Below are 17,574 nucleotides of genomic sequence, written 5' to 3'. Positions count from 1 at the left end.
GTAGCATAGAGACCTTTCCATTCAATAATTTAGAAACATTTAAACAAATGCGTACACACTTAATAGTGAACAAGAGACACACGGTGTAATTCCTGCACACAGTTTGCTGTGTGTCAGCTAAATCCTCACCGCAATCTCCCCCTGTGCGGCATATGTTGCGCAGGTTTGCGCTTGACTGCGCACGACGATGTCTTTAAGCCGCTTCAGATGTAGAAATAGAACGAGTTTACAGAAGCAACCCATGAGAATGACTTCAATGGTAACACATTCATTAAATATGGCCGGAGCTGCACAGTGTGCCAGAGAAGCGCTCCGCAAAATCAAACGGGGTAAAAGTTAAACAACTGCTATGCCGAGCGAATCCGTGGTCCAACACTCAGGATGCCAGTGCAGAGACAAACCTTACTCGGCCTCATCCGCCTGCCCACGCAGATACAGCACACGCGAGGGAAATAAATGGACACTGTGAGAAGGCCACTCCAATATAATGGCAAGTAATACTGTCAGAATCATCAAATGGTGGGTTGACATTAGTCTCAGCTTAAAAGGCTTTCAGGAGGAGTGTTTTCCCTTAAACTCTAAATGCGTCAGAAGCTTTGCCTGATAGGGAACACAGGGGGTAATACAACCTCTCTGACAATTTCCTATTTCATTCACAAAGGAAAAACTGATGAAAATACAGCCTGACAGAGTAATGATGATTTCTAAACATCGGGGGTAGGGGTGTGTGTGTGTGTGTGTGTGTGTGTGTGCGTGCGTGGCGGTGACACATGAATTTCTTAGAAACAAAGATGCTCCAAATGACGGGCTTTCTTTAGGATGCCCAAGGACTCGTCCTGCTGACCGCAGAAACAGGGTAACAAGAGCAACACCTCCAGAATAACACGTAAATGAACCATGAGGGGCACACAACAGGTTTATGTATGTGGGACTTTGTGGGAGAAAGACTGAAACAAACAAAGATTGAGAGAGGTATGAGGAAAATATAGAGTGTATATATATATATATATATATATATATATATATATATATATATATATATATATATATATGTATGTGTGTGAGGGGGAGGTGCAGGATTTCCTCCCGAGCCACAATTAACCCAGACACACACACACAAAAACATTTCTGCACGGCAAACATGCTGGGCTTGGATTCAGCTTTTGGCACAACTTCGCAGTCTTCCAAAGAAAATAGGCCACAGGCTGGCAGTCAGAACGGAAACTGTAATTCTATTATTTCTGCGCAGAAAAACACATCCGAGGTACCTGTCAGAGCTTTGTGCTGTGCACTACACCGATGCACCGCGCAATCTGTCTCTCAGGTGGACGGCGTCTTATTTGAAGATTGGAAAATGGTTCCTCCTAATTTACCGTTGTTAAGCTAAATATACATGTTATGATATGATATATGTGATTATATATATATATGCCTAATTCACACTTATTTGTGACTTTCATTGTTTACTCTGAAAGCTAGCTCCCTAAAAATAAAACAAAATGATGTCAGAGACCTATGCGTAGGTGCATTTACAGGTTCATGACATTAAACATTACAGCTTTCCATACACATTCTACTCATGAACAGACCATCAAGGTAAGCTTTAATTGTAGCTGATGGAAGCAGTTCCAGCTATGAAATGTATGATAATAAGACTTTTTCTTCTTTTCTTTTAAGAGCGGTTTTCATAGATTAAAAAAATGCTGTACAAGATTTAAAGAATACAATAGGATGCTTTGGTTTTAGTCCACATTTTTACACAGTTAATTGCTCGATGATTGGCAATGGGAAGGAAGGGAGTGGGGGGGGGGGGGGGGTTGCAGTGACCTAATTAAGTTGTTTTGTCTTTTATGTTCTATTTTAATATCATTGTCACAGGTTATTCCTATAGTGATATTTGCATAACAGTCGGATCGTCACATTTCTTTTTTTTTCTCAGCTTAACAAAGCATATTTTTCTTCATTTCTCCGCTGTTTTTTTTTTGTTTTTTTACACTTACGACAGTTTTCTTCATCACTGTTGTCTGAGCAGTCGTCATCGTCGTCGCACCTCCAGATGGTCGGTATACACCTTTTGTTGTTGCACTGAAACTGTCCATCCTCACACTCATCCGTTGCTGGAAGAAAAAGAAGAAGACAAAAACAAACATGAGGGGAGAACAGCACCCAGATGGATCAGCGACAAACGGATGCAGTGGGAGTAGTAACCGCTTGTAGTTCAACTGTAATTTGCAAATGAATGCCTAATTGAAATTCAGCATTCATTCAGGTCAATTGGCTGGGGCGCGTCATGGTCTATGTTTTCTCTCTGTTCTGATCTACTTTATGATAATTAAAAGCTGTTATGGGAGGAGGAGGAACCCGCAGCAGAAGAGGCCGGACGTAATTCTCCACAACATAAAGACAAAGATTCCGTCTGGGATACTACAGCTACTGCCTCTGATGCAGTATGGACGCTCACAGCCCTGGAACACATGACAGACCCCGGACACCCAAGCAATTAATTCAGACTACCACACATTACTAACTAAACAATTCACGTCTTTGCGTTTTAACACATAGATATGTGTGTCTTTTCCTCTTAGCATCAAATGCACACGCGCGTGTGAGTACCGGCAGCTCTTCCCATCTCTCACCTCCACATCCTCATCACTCTCACACACACACACATACACGGTTTATATTTTATTTCATAAACGTCTCACGCGCGAAGGAAGAGGAAGAAAAAAAAACACTGACCTTCGGAGAAATGAAGCCTCAGGACAAACGAATAAAAAAGTAGCAACGTCCTTATATCCGTCCACATTTCTGAAGGAGGTGATGGAGCTCATTCACATCCACAAAACAAAGCCCAAGAGCCGCTCTCGTTGTAGCGCTGCGACGCTGCTGCCTGCCTCTCCGCTGTGAAACACCCCCTCCTCCGCCTCACTGGCTGCCCGGCGCGTGACGTCAGCGCGCGGGGCGGGGAGAAGAGTAGAAAAGTAAAGACTAGAATAGATGTATTAATTACTGTTTCTTTTTATTTTATTTTTTTTGATTCAACATTTATCATGGACATTGGAGACAAAACGAGGTCCATTTGGACGCTTTTCATCAGTCTGATAACAGCAACTTGGTTCAACATCCATCTCTACTGTTCAAAGCACCAAATTAGAAGAGTAGAACATGATAGAATAGAAAAAAACAGAGCGACAAGTCATTTATGCAGGCCACAAATACTACACATTAGGGCTGGGCTATTGTGGCCGCAATGGATTTAGTATTACAAGTAATGTAAGGTTAAGTAACTCAATAACAACATTAGTGAACATGTCTGGGTATAATGCTACACTGAAATTGTGATATTATTGATCTAATTTAATTCCCGACAACAAATACATGAGATCTGATCTTTACATATTCATATAGAGTCAGGGTTAAATTACAACACGTTTTCTTTGCCACTTTGTAGTTTGGTGATTGCAAACTGATATGCAGGTTAAATGAAACAAAAACATCGGTCGTTTGTAATAAAAAAATACTAAAAGAAAACACCAAATTTATATTATGTTTTCTTCTTGATTTGTACCTTGTACACATCCTCATACTCATCACAACACGTCCATAACTGTCGTTAAAGGCAATACAACCCTGCAACAACGCTGCAGTCAACCCTGTGATGGAAAATTGTGAGCAGCCTGAAACTGAGGAAGCAGCAACAGGAGACTTTCAATGTCGGATAAGCTGAAGGTTTATTAAATCTTACTTTCAAGACAAACCGATCAACCGCAGTTTGCGCCCTTTATGCACCCTTTCTGGAAGTCTGACTTTGCCAAAGGAAATTACCCAAAATTCATCGTGTTCTGACAGGAAGGTCAACCCCAGAGATGTGAAACAAAAAAAAAAAAAGAAGAAGACAGCATATGCTTGTTCAATCTGGCAAATTCATGCTGTCCATACATTAACATTAAGGATTTAGGATGATATAGAAAACACATGAAAGCAGAGTAATGTGAGCATATAGGCTGTATAACACACCTGTTTATTCATCAACCATTCATTATAACTGCCGATTGAAGCTGGGACCAACAACTAACCAGAAGTTAGGATTACTCCTGACAGGCCTGTTTGGTGTTATTCCATAATATTCATTTAATAGGTATATTAATAGGTATATTGTGCTGTCTTTGTTTTTTTTATACCTGTCGCAACTGTACCACTCACGTTAGCTGCCAGAGGAATTTACTCCATTATGACCAGCAAGCAACCACAAGCTGTGTGACCTTTTATCTGGTACATCTGGTGCATATGGCCGGTTAGCGACACAAGGCTAACAGCAGGAAAACGCACACCGAGCCCAACTGCTGGGAGGTGGGTGACTCAGCAAAATAAATATTACATTCTCAATCAAAGTGAGACATTGTAATGCAGCATTTATCCAGACAATCAGGATAGGCTAATAATACTTATCAATAAAGTACAACTGTGAGTGAATGCGTGAGCGAGACCAACGTGTGTGTGAGCAAGAGTGAGGCAAAAAGAAAGTGGGTCCTGGGGTTGTCCATGTCACGCCCACTGAGCCAGTGAAATCAATTTTGGATCATGACGACCTGGTAATAGTGGGACAGCGGTGTGGACTAGCAGGAGCAGATATGAAGGGATCAGAAGGTCAAGCAATTTGCTGTCCCTGTGGTGTGTTTGTGTTCACTTTGGCTGGAGTAATTTCGAAAAGTAGCTCGCTAAAATGCTACTCGGCGACTTGGCAGTGGGTCCACACGAAACATATTCTTAAATCCGTCATGGACGTAAACACGAGACAGACAGAAAGTATTGCTGATGGAGAGCAGAGGGAGGTGAAACTCAAGGGACAATATAGCTTCAGTGAGGCAGAAACCAGCGCTCTGGGTTCCACCTGTTCGAGCATCAACACATGTCTCTTCTACAATACTGTATCCTGTTCAACAACCCCATTATTAATATACCCCGCGTGCAATAATATGATGTGATTCTCATCTATATGCAAATTACGCTAAGGTGAACCGCAGGCTATATGGTTTCTCAGTGGCAGCAGCAACAGGAAAAGGCCCCCCTGTACCTCTTTCATTAAGCAGACTCCAGCGTTATTGCTCTTATAAACACAATGAGGTAACACTCGTCTGCAGATAAGAGAGTATCGGTGGTTTACAAGGTCTGCTGGCTTCCAGCCAGAGCAAACAAAGCTGTCTTTCAAATCTAGGCCGCGACCATTGCTGACAGCGTAATCAGTCATTTTAATGGAGAAAAGCTGTAGGATAACTTAATCCCCCCCCCTCACCCTCCCTACCCGACCTCAACATATAGTCACACATTGCATATTGCCTTTATTCACCGCCAATAAAGCCGTGACACAGAGGAAAGAAAAAAAGAGTTGGGGGCCTGTTGTCATGGTTGCATCGCAACCATCGAGCAAGAATGAGGTCGAAGGAGCAGACCGAATGAAACAGGTGTTAAATCAAGACTGGTCGGCTGAAAATCTGTACATCAGAAATATAATATGTGACCTGTCTTCAACACATTTTGATTCTAATCCGTCCAGGAATTTTACACAGACACTGTAAATATATATATATATATATATATATATATATATATATATATATATATATATATATATATATATATATATATATATATATACATAAAAGGGAATTTACAGTATGTGATATCGTTTGTGCATCATCTGCCTTGCTCAGGTGAAAAATTAAAGCAATTGATTTAGCACCAGAAACGTCTTTGGTTTATTTGCTAATTCTAATCCATCAGATACAGCACACACTAAATTGAATTTACAGTCAATTTGATGTGATGAGTGAGTCATGAGAAATGCTTATAGCACCCTGGAGATTAACCAGAGTATATTTGAGAGAGTATTTCAATCAATTGACATATGCAAATACGAGAAAATATATGAGAGCAGATTCTCATCTGGTCTCGGTGCCCAGTGCTCTTTTACTGTCAAACATCCTGACTTGTAGGCCTTCAAAACCCAGGAAACTGCTGGAGTTTAGTCCAAACTGTAAAAACCACTGTGGCAAACGGTATCTACACAAAAAAACTTTAAAAAAAGACTAAAAGGAAGTAGAATAATATGTTTCGCTCGGTTAAAAACTTTGACCATCTAAGGAAATGCAAGACTCCTTATACATTTATTCAAAGTAAAAACAAGACACACGGCGGCGCTCATCATGCTAACACGATCACAATGCTAATATGCTACTGATTAGCAGGTAATGCTTGCTACCATCTTCGTTGAGCATGTAACATTTGCGAACAAGCACAACAACAAAAGTGTATTTGAGACTGAAGGGAATGTTGTTAATTTTACAGACTTTGATTAGAATCCAAGGTTGTAAAAAAAATGACAATTTTTACAAGGTGCACCAGCTTAAAAGCCTCGGGTTCACCAGCGTTGTCTCATTTCATCCAGAGGGGAACACGAAGGAGAGGAATCATTTTCACGGCAAACCGTCCAATAGTTGTCGAGCGCTCAAAACCAGCTGGCGTCAACCTGGCAGAGGAGGTTTGTGTGACATGCAACGCAATAGCTGTCCATTTCCTCACAAATTGATACGCAGCAGTTGAAATATATATTATCTTGCAGGGTGCAGCGCGCCACGTCAAAATCCCTTATCCCTCAAGGTTTTTTGACAGTCTGTTTACAGATCAGTGACGTTACTGATATGAAATCACCTCACGACACATCTCAGCCTTAGTGGCGTCTGGTTAAACTAAGGCTATAAAAATTCCGGATTGGAAAGGTTTCTCTGTGTTTGCCGAGTGTGTCCATCTTGTCAGGGGCCTCAGAAATTGGCAGCAGTTCCTTTCCATTTGTCACAGCATCCAGTTCTGAATTCAAGAGCGGTTTCCACCATCCCTACAGTCACATCAATCATGTAAAGCAGTCCCTTTTACACGTGAGCAGCATTTCAGTAAATAGTGAGACTTGTCTTCTCGCCACCACATTTCTTATTTAATTAAACTTTAGGGAGCATTTGCCGAGCTGTCTCCCCCTCCACCCTCTACCCCCCAGCTGTTCTCGGATCTGCATACACACAGCTGCAGTTACAGAGTCGCTAGCCACCCATGGCCTCTGAGCACTGAAGCAATTAGGTTTTTGTACCTTGCTCGAGAACACCTCAACAGCTGCTTTTGAGAGATGAGAGAGCCACGTTTGCTTCCTCCCAACTTTCACCAGCTGGTGGAGAGCAAACTGGAACAGCGATACTCTTGTCACAAGCCCTGTTTGTCTCACCCAGTGGTCTGCAGCCCTGAGATTAGTTCATCTTCTCTGTTTGATGGTGCACCTGTCAGAGAGATCAGCTGCTGGAGTGTCAGGCCAGAATGAGAAACCGTTCATACGAATCTCTCCATGAGACATTCTTGAACATTCATTTGTTCGAAAGCAAAGAGCCAACTGCTGCAGGTTTGTGGAGGCCGTTATTTCTGCTCAACACGCAGCCCACTTTTTTTTTTTATCGCAACCAGAACCAATTATCACTTGTTTAGGCCTTGAAGCTGAATTTCATCCTACTTCCACGCACCTAGTATGAAACTAAATGTGTAAAATAGGACTGCCTGATTAAATAAAAGGTCTGAGTACTTCTTCTAGCACTGCATGTACTGTACACGTTGTAGTCTAAACTTAGATGCTGCTGCCCTCTAAAGGTTGAACGCTTTATCAACAACACCACTCCTTTTCTATTGGAATACAGATGTTTTAAACAACTGTACTGTTGAGGCAATATTAGGTAAATGGGACAAATTGTATATATGAACTTTTTTTTCTTGGCCAAATTATATGAATCAAGTCAATATTGTTTTATTTGTCTCATATATATATATATATATATATATATATATATATATATATATATATATATATATATATATATACATATATATATATATATATATATATATATATATATATATATATATATATATATATATATATATATATATATATATATATATATATATATATATATATACTAGCGTTGACTAGTCAATATTGACTAGCGTTCAAACATTTGGGGTCACTTCGAAATGTCCTTTTTTTTTAAGAAAAGCACTGTTTTTTTCAATGAAGATAACAATAAATTAATATACATTCTCTATACATTGTTCATGCGGTAAATGATTATTCTAGGTGGAAACGTCTGGTTCTAATAAACTATCTACATAGGGAACCATCACTCCAGTGTGCTAATGGTACATTGTGTTTGCTAATCGCCTTAGAAGACTAATGGATGATTAGAAAACCCTTGAGAAGCCTTGTGCAGTGATGTCGAGTACGGAGCATCACATTTGTGGGTTTAATTATACTCTTAAAGTGGCCGGAAAAAGAAAACGTTCATGTGAAACTCGCCAGTCTACTCTTGTTCTTAGTAATGAAGGCTATTCTATCCCAGAACTTGAGAAGAAAGTGAAAATGTGTCTGGATGACCCCAAACCTTTGAACGGTAGTATATATATAATCTTTATGGTGGTTTGAGGGTGCACTGCTACAGGAGTCATTGCCTTTTTTCAAATGAATAGTCAAAATGTTTTGGACAGTAGACACTTGTACTGTCAATAACTAATAGTATGTTTTTATAATATACATACATTTGTCCTTCCTCGGGTCTTCATTTGAGTGTCTGCGCTTTATCAATGGCTACAAAATAACATGGTTACTTGTCGCCACCTTGAGGTTGATGTGGGTTATTTTAACTCCATTGGATGCAAAATCCTTTCCTGGATAGAATGATCGTCACCAACTCAACACACATTTCAGCACGTGTTCAAATACGGGTCATTGTAACAAATGATGTCGCTGAGAGTTTAATATCAGGCTCTTACACAGTTATGCCATAAAGTCCTTTCAATAAAGTTGTCTGGATGAAGTAGTGAAGTAAAGTAGATGTAAGCAATTTTACAATAATACATTTTTTTTCAACACCATGAATCAGATATAAGAAATCGGTGTCAGCACTTTGTTTATGACTGTTATTCATTTTTAAATGAATTACTTTTTAAAACAAAGTGAAAATGTGGATGAACTTAACTAGTCATAGATCATAGTTTCATTCAAAGTTGATATTCAAAGGTTAAAAGATTCAAAGGATGAATTGAGCACATAGCATCATAAAGTAATCACATCACCAGACATTACGGTACAGTCCACAATCACAAATAAAAAATAGTTTTAACTTTAACAAGGGGGAAAAAACAGGAAGGAGCCTTAGGAAGAGCAACATTAGCCTACTGGAAGACACGGATCAGCAGGCCTGTGTCAGTGTCTCATTGAGGACAGGCAGCCCTCACTGTGGCCTAACAATAATCTAACAGCCTCATGTGTGAATGACGCTATCGTTAGGATCACAGAAACACCATTATCACTACTCGCTGACATCACTCAGCCCAACAGCAATGCAACACCCCCCCCCCCCTCCCCGGCTCACGGACCCCACCGCCCGCCTCCTGCAGCACCGTCATTGTGTACGCCGGTCGGCCCCATTGTCTGTGAGCGGGAATAGTGAACAATGTCGCCAATCTCTGTGCAAACCATGATCCAACACTGCTATTGTGACCTGCCTTTTTCCCCCACTCATCCAGACGAGCTGGTGTTCCCGTGTGATGAGAGGGTGGGTGGGGGTCCTCTGTTCTGCCTGGCACTGGGGGAGGGAATGTAAAGTAAGCAATGTGTGACGCTAGTACAGTCACTGTGGTGATCATGAGTGGCCACATGGACCGGCTGCCCAGCCACAATGTCAACAACGTCATCACCTCTCGACTGACAGTGAGTATTACAGCGGCATCCCCTGCTTCTCTGTGGCTGGGGTCTTAACTGTTGCTTTGCCTCCAGCAAGAGGTCAAGATAATTCTACCATCAACACTGAGAAGAGTTTCATACCCGAGAGCTCGAGCTAATTAAGTTGACTACGTCATCATTGGAAAACTTTCCTTGAAGCCGGAATACGTGAAGTACGATCTCTTCTCCAGGATGAAGCAACGAGACCCAACAACTGTCGGATCTTTGACACCAGCTCTTGTGATTCTTTGACTAGAATTGCGTGATGGGATGCAGAAGGATGGACAGCAACATTTGACAGTAATATAACAACGAGTACGTTTTCACAGAAGATGAGATGAATATACATCGTGGTGAATAGAAAATCCTCTTTTTCTGCGCATTCTCGCGAGGTGCCAGTCTGGTTTGGGGCTGGCTGAGCTGTGATCACCGACCTCCAGTACCTGCCATGCAGACCTTCTACCAGCCCCGCCACCCTCTCCGTCACCCCCCGGGTCTCTTCCTGGACCCCACTCTGCTGCAGCGACGTGTCCTGGAAGACCAAGTGGAGCTGTGGTGGTCCAGAGAGCCACGGCGCTCCCTGCTGTGCTACTGTGCCTCTGTGGCCCTCATACTGGGGCTTGGCCTCAGCGGCGTGGGCCTCCTCTTCACCACCACCAGCCTGTCCGGGGAGTGGCGCCTGGGAGTGGGCACGACCCTCTGTCTCTTGGCCCTGGCCGTTCTGCTCAAGCAGCTTCTCAGCTCTGCCGTCCAGGACATGAACTGTGTGCACAGCTGGCGTAGGATCGACCAGCTGAAGAGCGGCGGCAGGGCTGACCCGGCACTGATGTTAGCCGTGGGGCTGGCGGTGACGCTCTGTGGGACGGTGCTTCTCTGTGTGGCCACAATCGGCGGCCGAGGTCACGACGGCAAGGAGATGCTGGTGTCCAGCCTGGTGCTGATGGCTGCTGGGGCAGCCATGTCTCTAGCCGTAGGGGGATACGGCGTGATCGTCTTCCTGAAAAGAAGAAAGGAGCAGAGGAGGAGGATGATGCTGAGGTTGAGCAGAGCGAGGAGGCTGGGGGGTCGAACTGCCAGGGTGTTCAGTGTCCCAGCGGGACAGATGAGTCAGGCCCAGAGAGAGACTTCCTCCAGCCGGACCAGCCTGATCTGAACGGACTAAAATGAACAAATTCATTCAGAGGAAAAGGATCAAAGAGTCTGTGAAATGAAAGATTTTTATGGAAATTGTTGAGCAGTTGTAAAGAAAAAGAAAAAGAAAGCAGCACTGAAATTGTAAATGAAAAGAAAGTGAAGCACAGAGATACATTCTGGACAGCATGAGTAGTCTTGGGCTACTCAGCTGCTCGGGTATCTTTACAGTCTTTTTGTTTTCATTTGCATAACAATTTGTACAAGTAAACTTCCGCAGAAGAGTATTGCAAAAATAGTTTGTAAATGAAAAGCATATTTTCATCAATGACTCAATCATTACTGTAATTGAAGGACACATCGTCTTCATTCTTTACTGTCTGAATACACCATTGTGATGCATCTGAGTAATTATGGAGGGAAAGAAAGACTCAGTGAGTGTTCAAAAGGGAAGAAAGACACTCTTCTGGCCAACAGTTGAAAATCCTTTAATCGGAAAGAGCTGGGTATCCTTGGTAACATGTCGACGCTGTCTATGCATGAAATAGACATCTGATTCAAGACTTCAACCTCTCGACTTCTTCGTACTTTTGTGTTCCTCTTCAAAGAGCATCATCATTACGTTTGTAACTTCCGAGCACTTCAGACCTTTTTCCTTTTTTTTTTCAAAACATCCCTGTGTTGGATAAGTTCTCTGTATTCGTACCACTGACATCCAATGTAATAAAACATAATGTATTTATAAAGTACATTTCCAAGGGAATTATTTATTTAATATACAGAAATGCACTGATTTTTGTATTTTGTAACTTTCTGCACATTCAGACTACAAACTCAATTATAAGGTTTCAATTTGTTTCCCTCTTTATTGATTCACAGCCAAATAAAATCAACCAAACACTCGACACTTGAATATGAATAGTTTAGGTTATCAACATGTATCATTAGCAGGTACAAACAAGCAAGACTTTACTTATCTTCTTTGGGAAAATAGACACAAATAGGACAAAACTAATGAAAAAACAGTCGTCAAAACGTTGCCTCAGTCCAATCAGGGTTGAAGAGATATAATCTAATGTGCAAGATCGTCTCTTTTCATTCACTGAATCAGCGATCCTGCACCCAGCCTAAGTATAACATGTACAACTGTACTCAAAGACAAGCAGTAACATTTTTCAGAAATTCTATCTACGTCTGTTTATATTTTTTTTAACAGAAAAAAAGAGAAATTCTGATTCACAAATTGGTTCCGCCTCTCTTTCTCTCTTTTCTTTTTATTTACTTTTCTTTTAAATTAAACAACATGAGACTTTTTTTTAGGTGAACTCACTTATAGGTGTTCATATGGAAGGTGTAAGATTTGCAATCACTGCTTTTCTGGCAACTGTCAATCACAATCTCCTTCCTCTATCGCAACAATTATTTCATCTTATTTGTCAATCAGCTTGACGAAGTCTCCCTTCATCTAATCACGCTATAGTGAACTCAAGATCATCGTCGCTGTCTTCCTCCTCCTCCTCATCTTCCTCCTCTTCGCATCTCTCGGCCCTTTCTTTCTCACTGGCCTGGATGTAGTTATCCTCGATGAAGCCGTCGTCGTCATCGTCCGGCCGTCTGGACGTGCCTCCGGTCCCACCCATCTGACCAAAGTCATTGTGCGGGTAGGGCGGCTCGTCCTGGCCGTACTGGCTGACGCCGTCGGCCTCCAGGAGCAGGGAGTGTCTGTAGCTGGCCAAAAAGCGATGGAAGAGACGAAACTTGACGGTGATCACGATGAGGACTGAGATGGTGAGGACGGTGCCCAGTCCTGCAGCCATATAGGACCACGCCAGCGACTTTGAGCTCTCGGCTGGATCGACGGCCTCTGGGTACACAGCAGTAAAAAAAAAAAAGACTTTACAGCATCTACAAACAGTGCTGTTTCCTGTAAGAGCGGAGTTATAGAGTTCAAAGTTCCCCCAACACACCTGGTTGTAAATAGTTGGATGACGGTAAAGTTGATCTTACTTTTAATTGCAGAACTGTTTCTGTTGGCGTCTTCTTCTAACTCCATCAGAAGATGTCTCTGAGGGCCTTCGTGTGCCCCGACATCTGAGATAGTGGCCTGATGTGCTTCTCTGATAAAAGCTCCACAGAGAATGAACACCACAAAGAGGATGCAGCTCCCCCGGCCCATCTCTGCGTCCTGAGGGGAGAGCAAGTCATGAAGCGATTACATCAACTGAGAATCATGGGATGGAAATGGCGGGGGTTGCCTACAAAGAAAATATGTGACACCTAAGATCAGCGAACACTATGCAGGGGAACGCCAAGGGGAAGAAATATATATATATATACCCACTTGGGGATTTCATGCCCCATCCCTTGTATTGCATCAGGAAGAGATATTTTCGCAGCCATTGTAGAGAGAGAGGAACAATCAGAGCAACCAACAATGTACACATGGTATTGTCAGTATTGTAGTGGTGTGGTAATGTATGGCTGATGAAATGTCCTGACACCTGCAGTGAGGATAACATGTTTTATATTTCAAGGCCAATAAACCTTTAATAACCAGTGTCTTGCTGCTATCGATACACTTGAAACTGACGATGGAACATTTGAGGGTTAACATGCTCCGATTTGATTCGACACATTTTTTATTTTAGATACCGTCTTTTCTGTTTTCTGTTTCCTTTCATAAAATGTAATTCCATTTACACTGTTTACTACATTGGATTTTGAAGATTTGCTTAGACTTTCGTTAGCTTCTACATCAGCGGCGTCCAAACCTTTTTGATTGCGAGTCAAGTACAAAACAGTACAGCCGAACACTGTCAGATAATCTGTGTTTCTAGACCAGAAAGATTTTCACTTAACTATACTACACAACTCTACTGAACAGTTAAATGTTTAATATTATGTCAGTTTATGTGTACTATGTCGGTATCTGGTGTTCTTATAACTTAACACTTTGAAACGAGTGCATGGCCTGAGTGACCGTCGTATGATGATGTGTGTGAATCTGTAAATAAGTAAAGTTAAAACGAGCAGAAATAACCAAACACCAATATTGCTTTATGTTCATGGCCGAAGAAAACATTTTTAAAAAATGACGATCCAAATGTGAATGGAAGATGTAAATTTAAACGTTTCATATAAAGATGTAACAAGCAGAGTTGGTTTCTTTGCCGAAAGCTTAAGAAAAGTTATAATTTACTTGATAATATTCATCTCTAACTACTAAACGATTGGACGACAGTTGGTCGCTGTTTGGCCCCTGAGATCTACATAGTGATACATCACCATTGTTGATATAATCGTTAATGATCACAACCTTTTGTTTTGGGTAATCAGAACCCTGGAATATCAGCAATAAGAGTAAGAGTTTGTTTTAAAAAGCTGGTGAATCCATAATCCATGAGCAGGTGCCTTCACCCACCAATAAAACAAATGAACTTGAACAAAAACCTTAATCTTTGTGTTTAGGTATTCCCCTTTCACACAGGAAAAAGTCACATGGTTTAGGAGAGCTGATTTTCCAGGTCTGGCGCAATGTCCATGATTATGAACCGCTTACTAATTAACTATGTTTAGTTGTACAGATGCTAATCCTAAATCTAGAGAGCAGAAATACAGCATATCCATACCACGTAGTTTGGCTGAATGTATTTCCTTTTCGGCAACATTCCACTCGCAAAATAAAACATGCATCTGGTGACGCAGGTGTCATGTTAGCTGTGTCCTATGACTATGACTAGTCATAGGACAACAACAGACCCATAATGTCTCACCTACATTACAGACGTACACATACTGTCAATTTACACAATTTACAACAACAACAACACACACACGCACACACACACATAAGTCTAAAAGGACTTACCTGTATCTAAATACGAAAACTGACAGAGTGGATGTACTGTGTCACCTCCACTTGACTTTTAACTGCTGTTTTTGTCTTCCTCTTGTGAAAATATGTAGAGACTTGCGGAGCAAAGGTTGCAGGACATACCATAATATCACCCTTCCGGTAACACGGCCTTAAGACAGAGATGTTAATGAGTAACTTTATTAGGTTTTCCATTTCTCCTCTCAATTCCTATTTCACAGGAGTGTAAACTAGAATTGTGAGTATTACTACAAGGTGCTTGATATTTCTACAATTTACTCTTTCAAAATAAAAGCCATTAGTGTCTATACAAAAAAAAAAAAGAATTCAGCGACATGGACAAATGAAGCCTTTTGCTAAACTGTCACCATTGTTGCATCTGTGCTCTGAGGCCAGATAGTGTCACTATAATCACATAAGACACATATGAAACAGGAGCAGTCCATGTAGTCGACATGCCGTATGCGCACAGAATGAAAATACTGCAGATAAAAAATGTTGTTTTTTCAATGCTTCACTTGAAGAAAAATACATTCTTGAACTATTTCTCATCATTGGGCCTCTTCAAATGAGCACTGACATGAATGCAGGTGGCTTCGTTCTGGTTTATCATTATTCAACATTCAACAACCTTAATTTTTTCTGTGTATACAAATTGTTCAACCTTAAGAATACCGGCACTTGGCTCTCTCTTCGCAGCTCATTCTGAATGCTGCGCTTCTCTTTGCCATGAGTGATGAAACGCTTCACGGAGGAGCAGTGACTGGATGTGTCCTTTAGTGAGACACTAGTAAGAACACCAGGAAAGAGTGAAGTGGAGATGTTTGAGTTCAAAACTCAGAAAAATACCAGCTTTTATGTTTTCAAAAACTGCAGCTATTTTACACATTGTAGCGGAAAAAATCTGTATTTTCCTTCCATGGCTGTTGCAGAGACCCTAATTCATGACTTTAGTTTTGGTCTCCATTGTATGGGTTTGTTGTCAGGCCTGCCCCAGGCAAGTACTAACCGACTTCAAGTGGAGCAGAACACTGCAACTAAAGCTTTGTCACCCACATTGTGACTTCCCTTCATTGGCTCCCCATCCCAACAGATCAGACTGCCTCTGAGTGTAAATCGACACGCCCACTTCCTACTTGTCTGATCTGCCCAATCAGGACTCTCCGCTCCTGTCTGCACCCAGAGTTCAAAAGAAGTCAGCTGTCTGCAGACCCTCCCCTGCTCGTCCAGGAGCGTCGGACTACCCACCCTGAGCACTTGTGAACACAAATCACTTGAGCACTCTGAACCATTAAATTCATCTCCTGGTGCAATATCTACTACAATTAAGTATGTTTAAGTATTTTGATACAATTCTTTTATTCCATCTGTATATTTGTATTCCATAATTTTGTTTTATTACCGTTCTACTGTTTATTTATATGACTTGATTTTTTAAATAGTATTAACTTGTGAGCAGTGCTGCTGTAATCCTGTAATTTCCCCCACTGTGGGACTAATAAAGGATTTATTTAATCTTATCCCCAAAAAGAAAAGCAAGGCGACACTCCCTTCTTTTTCTGAACATTTCTCTGCTTTTAAGAAGAAGAAAGTTTATTTGTGATATATATAAATTGAATCCATTCATAGCAATAAAGGCACAGAGTGCTGCTGAAAGGCGCATGGGAAAAGGCACTGCTGGGATTCGAACCCAGGATCTCCTGTTTACTAAACAGGTGCTTTAACCAACTAAGCCACAGCGCCATGTCATGTGACCTTACATCGTTGATTAGTCCCAACTTTTCTAAATAATTAAGCAGCTGTACTACTAATAATACTAGCAATGAAGCCTTTAATGACAGCGCTTCTTAAATTGTGTATAGTGCATTCATACTTTATTCAACCCCAGATTACATTTAATGTAAAAAAAAAAAAAAAAAAAAGGAAGTTGATTTGTGGTCACAATACTTTATTACACAATACGTAATTTTTACTTGAGCTTGTGGTGTGGTATCTTTTTATATGTTATGATATAGATCTTATTTAAAAGACTGTTGAAACTGATGGAAATAGATTGAAATTAGATACAGTGGAGTTCAAGAATAAAATGTTCATTGATCAGAAACTGTAAAAAGTACATTTACTCTGCATCGCCCACACAACACAGTAATTTATATTACTGTGTTGTGTTTTTATGATGACCTACATTCTTTGTATGTCAATATTTCATCTGTTTTTTTATTAATCAAATTTAATCAGTGTCGTGAGGGACAGTTTAGAGCTTTGACACGCTCATATTGTTTATAAACCAGAACCGACCCAGCTTAAGTGGCCTGCTCCCAGTCCTGCCATAATGTCAGACATATGCAAAGAGCTTAATGCATATTAATTTGCATACCACTGCAATTTCCATATGCCAATTCTCATCACTCTATCATTACCGTAGCTTGATACATGAACACATGCATGTAATTGAAAGCATAATAGATGCTGCAGGAGGTTCTTCAAGTGTCTCTTTTTAAAAAATACAACTTGTATTTTATGTGCATATCAGTGTGCTGCTAGAATGACCCAATTATAATCCATTAAGCTTTCTCTGTCGCGGTCATTGTCAGACCCACAACTGAAGCAAAACATTACGTTATGAGAAAAAAGTATGCTCATTTTCAGGTTTACACTTATAAGTTGGGGTTTCTACAAGAACGTGGTCACATGGTTACATGCAAAAGACATGTTATGTGTCTCATACAATCTCTCTGAATATAACTGTATTGAATGC

General features: G+C 41.0%; 1 protein-coding gene and 1 non-coding gene across 2 annotated transcripts; one reads left to right on the top strand and one right to left on the bottom strand.

The window, feature by feature from the left end:
* Positions 1 to 9,675: 9,675 nt before the first annotated feature.
* LOC137795828 (transmembrane protein 125-like) lies at positions 9,676 to 11,763 on the top strand. Its single transcript, XM_068593329.1, has one exon. It carries the CDS (start codon positions 10,260 to 10,262, stop codon positions 10,962 to 10,964), a length of 705 nt encoding a protein of 234 aa, XP_068449430.1. The 5' UTR covers positions 9,676 to 10,259; the 3' UTR covers positions 10,965 to 11,763.
* A 4,722-nt stretch (positions 11,764 to 16,485) lies between these two features.
* trnat-agu (transfer RNA threonine (anticodon AGU)) lies at positions 16,486 to 16,559 on the bottom strand. Its single transcript has one exon. It is a non-coding gene; the product is annotated as a tRNA-Thr (tRNA).
* Between the last annotated feature and the right edge of the window lie 1,015 nt (positions 16,560 to 17,574).

Source organism: Clinocottus analis, unplaced genomic scaffold, assembly GCF_023055335.1.
Source record: "Clinocottus analis isolate CAN_PGR_092001 unplaced genomic scaffold, fCliAna1.0.p SCAF_293, whole genome shotgun sequence".
Taxonomy (NCBI): Eukaryota; Metazoa; Chordata; class Actinopteri; order Perciformes; family Cottidae; genus Clinocottus; species Clinocottus analis.
Note: the sequence above shows the minus strand (reverse complement) of the source record. Positions and strands in the feature narration are given on the sequence as shown.

Coding starts and splice junctions, on each gene's coding strand:
- LOC137795828 (XM_068593329.1), top strand. CDS start 10,260: ATGCAGACCTTCTACCAGCCCCGCCACCCTCTCCGTCACCCCCCGGGT.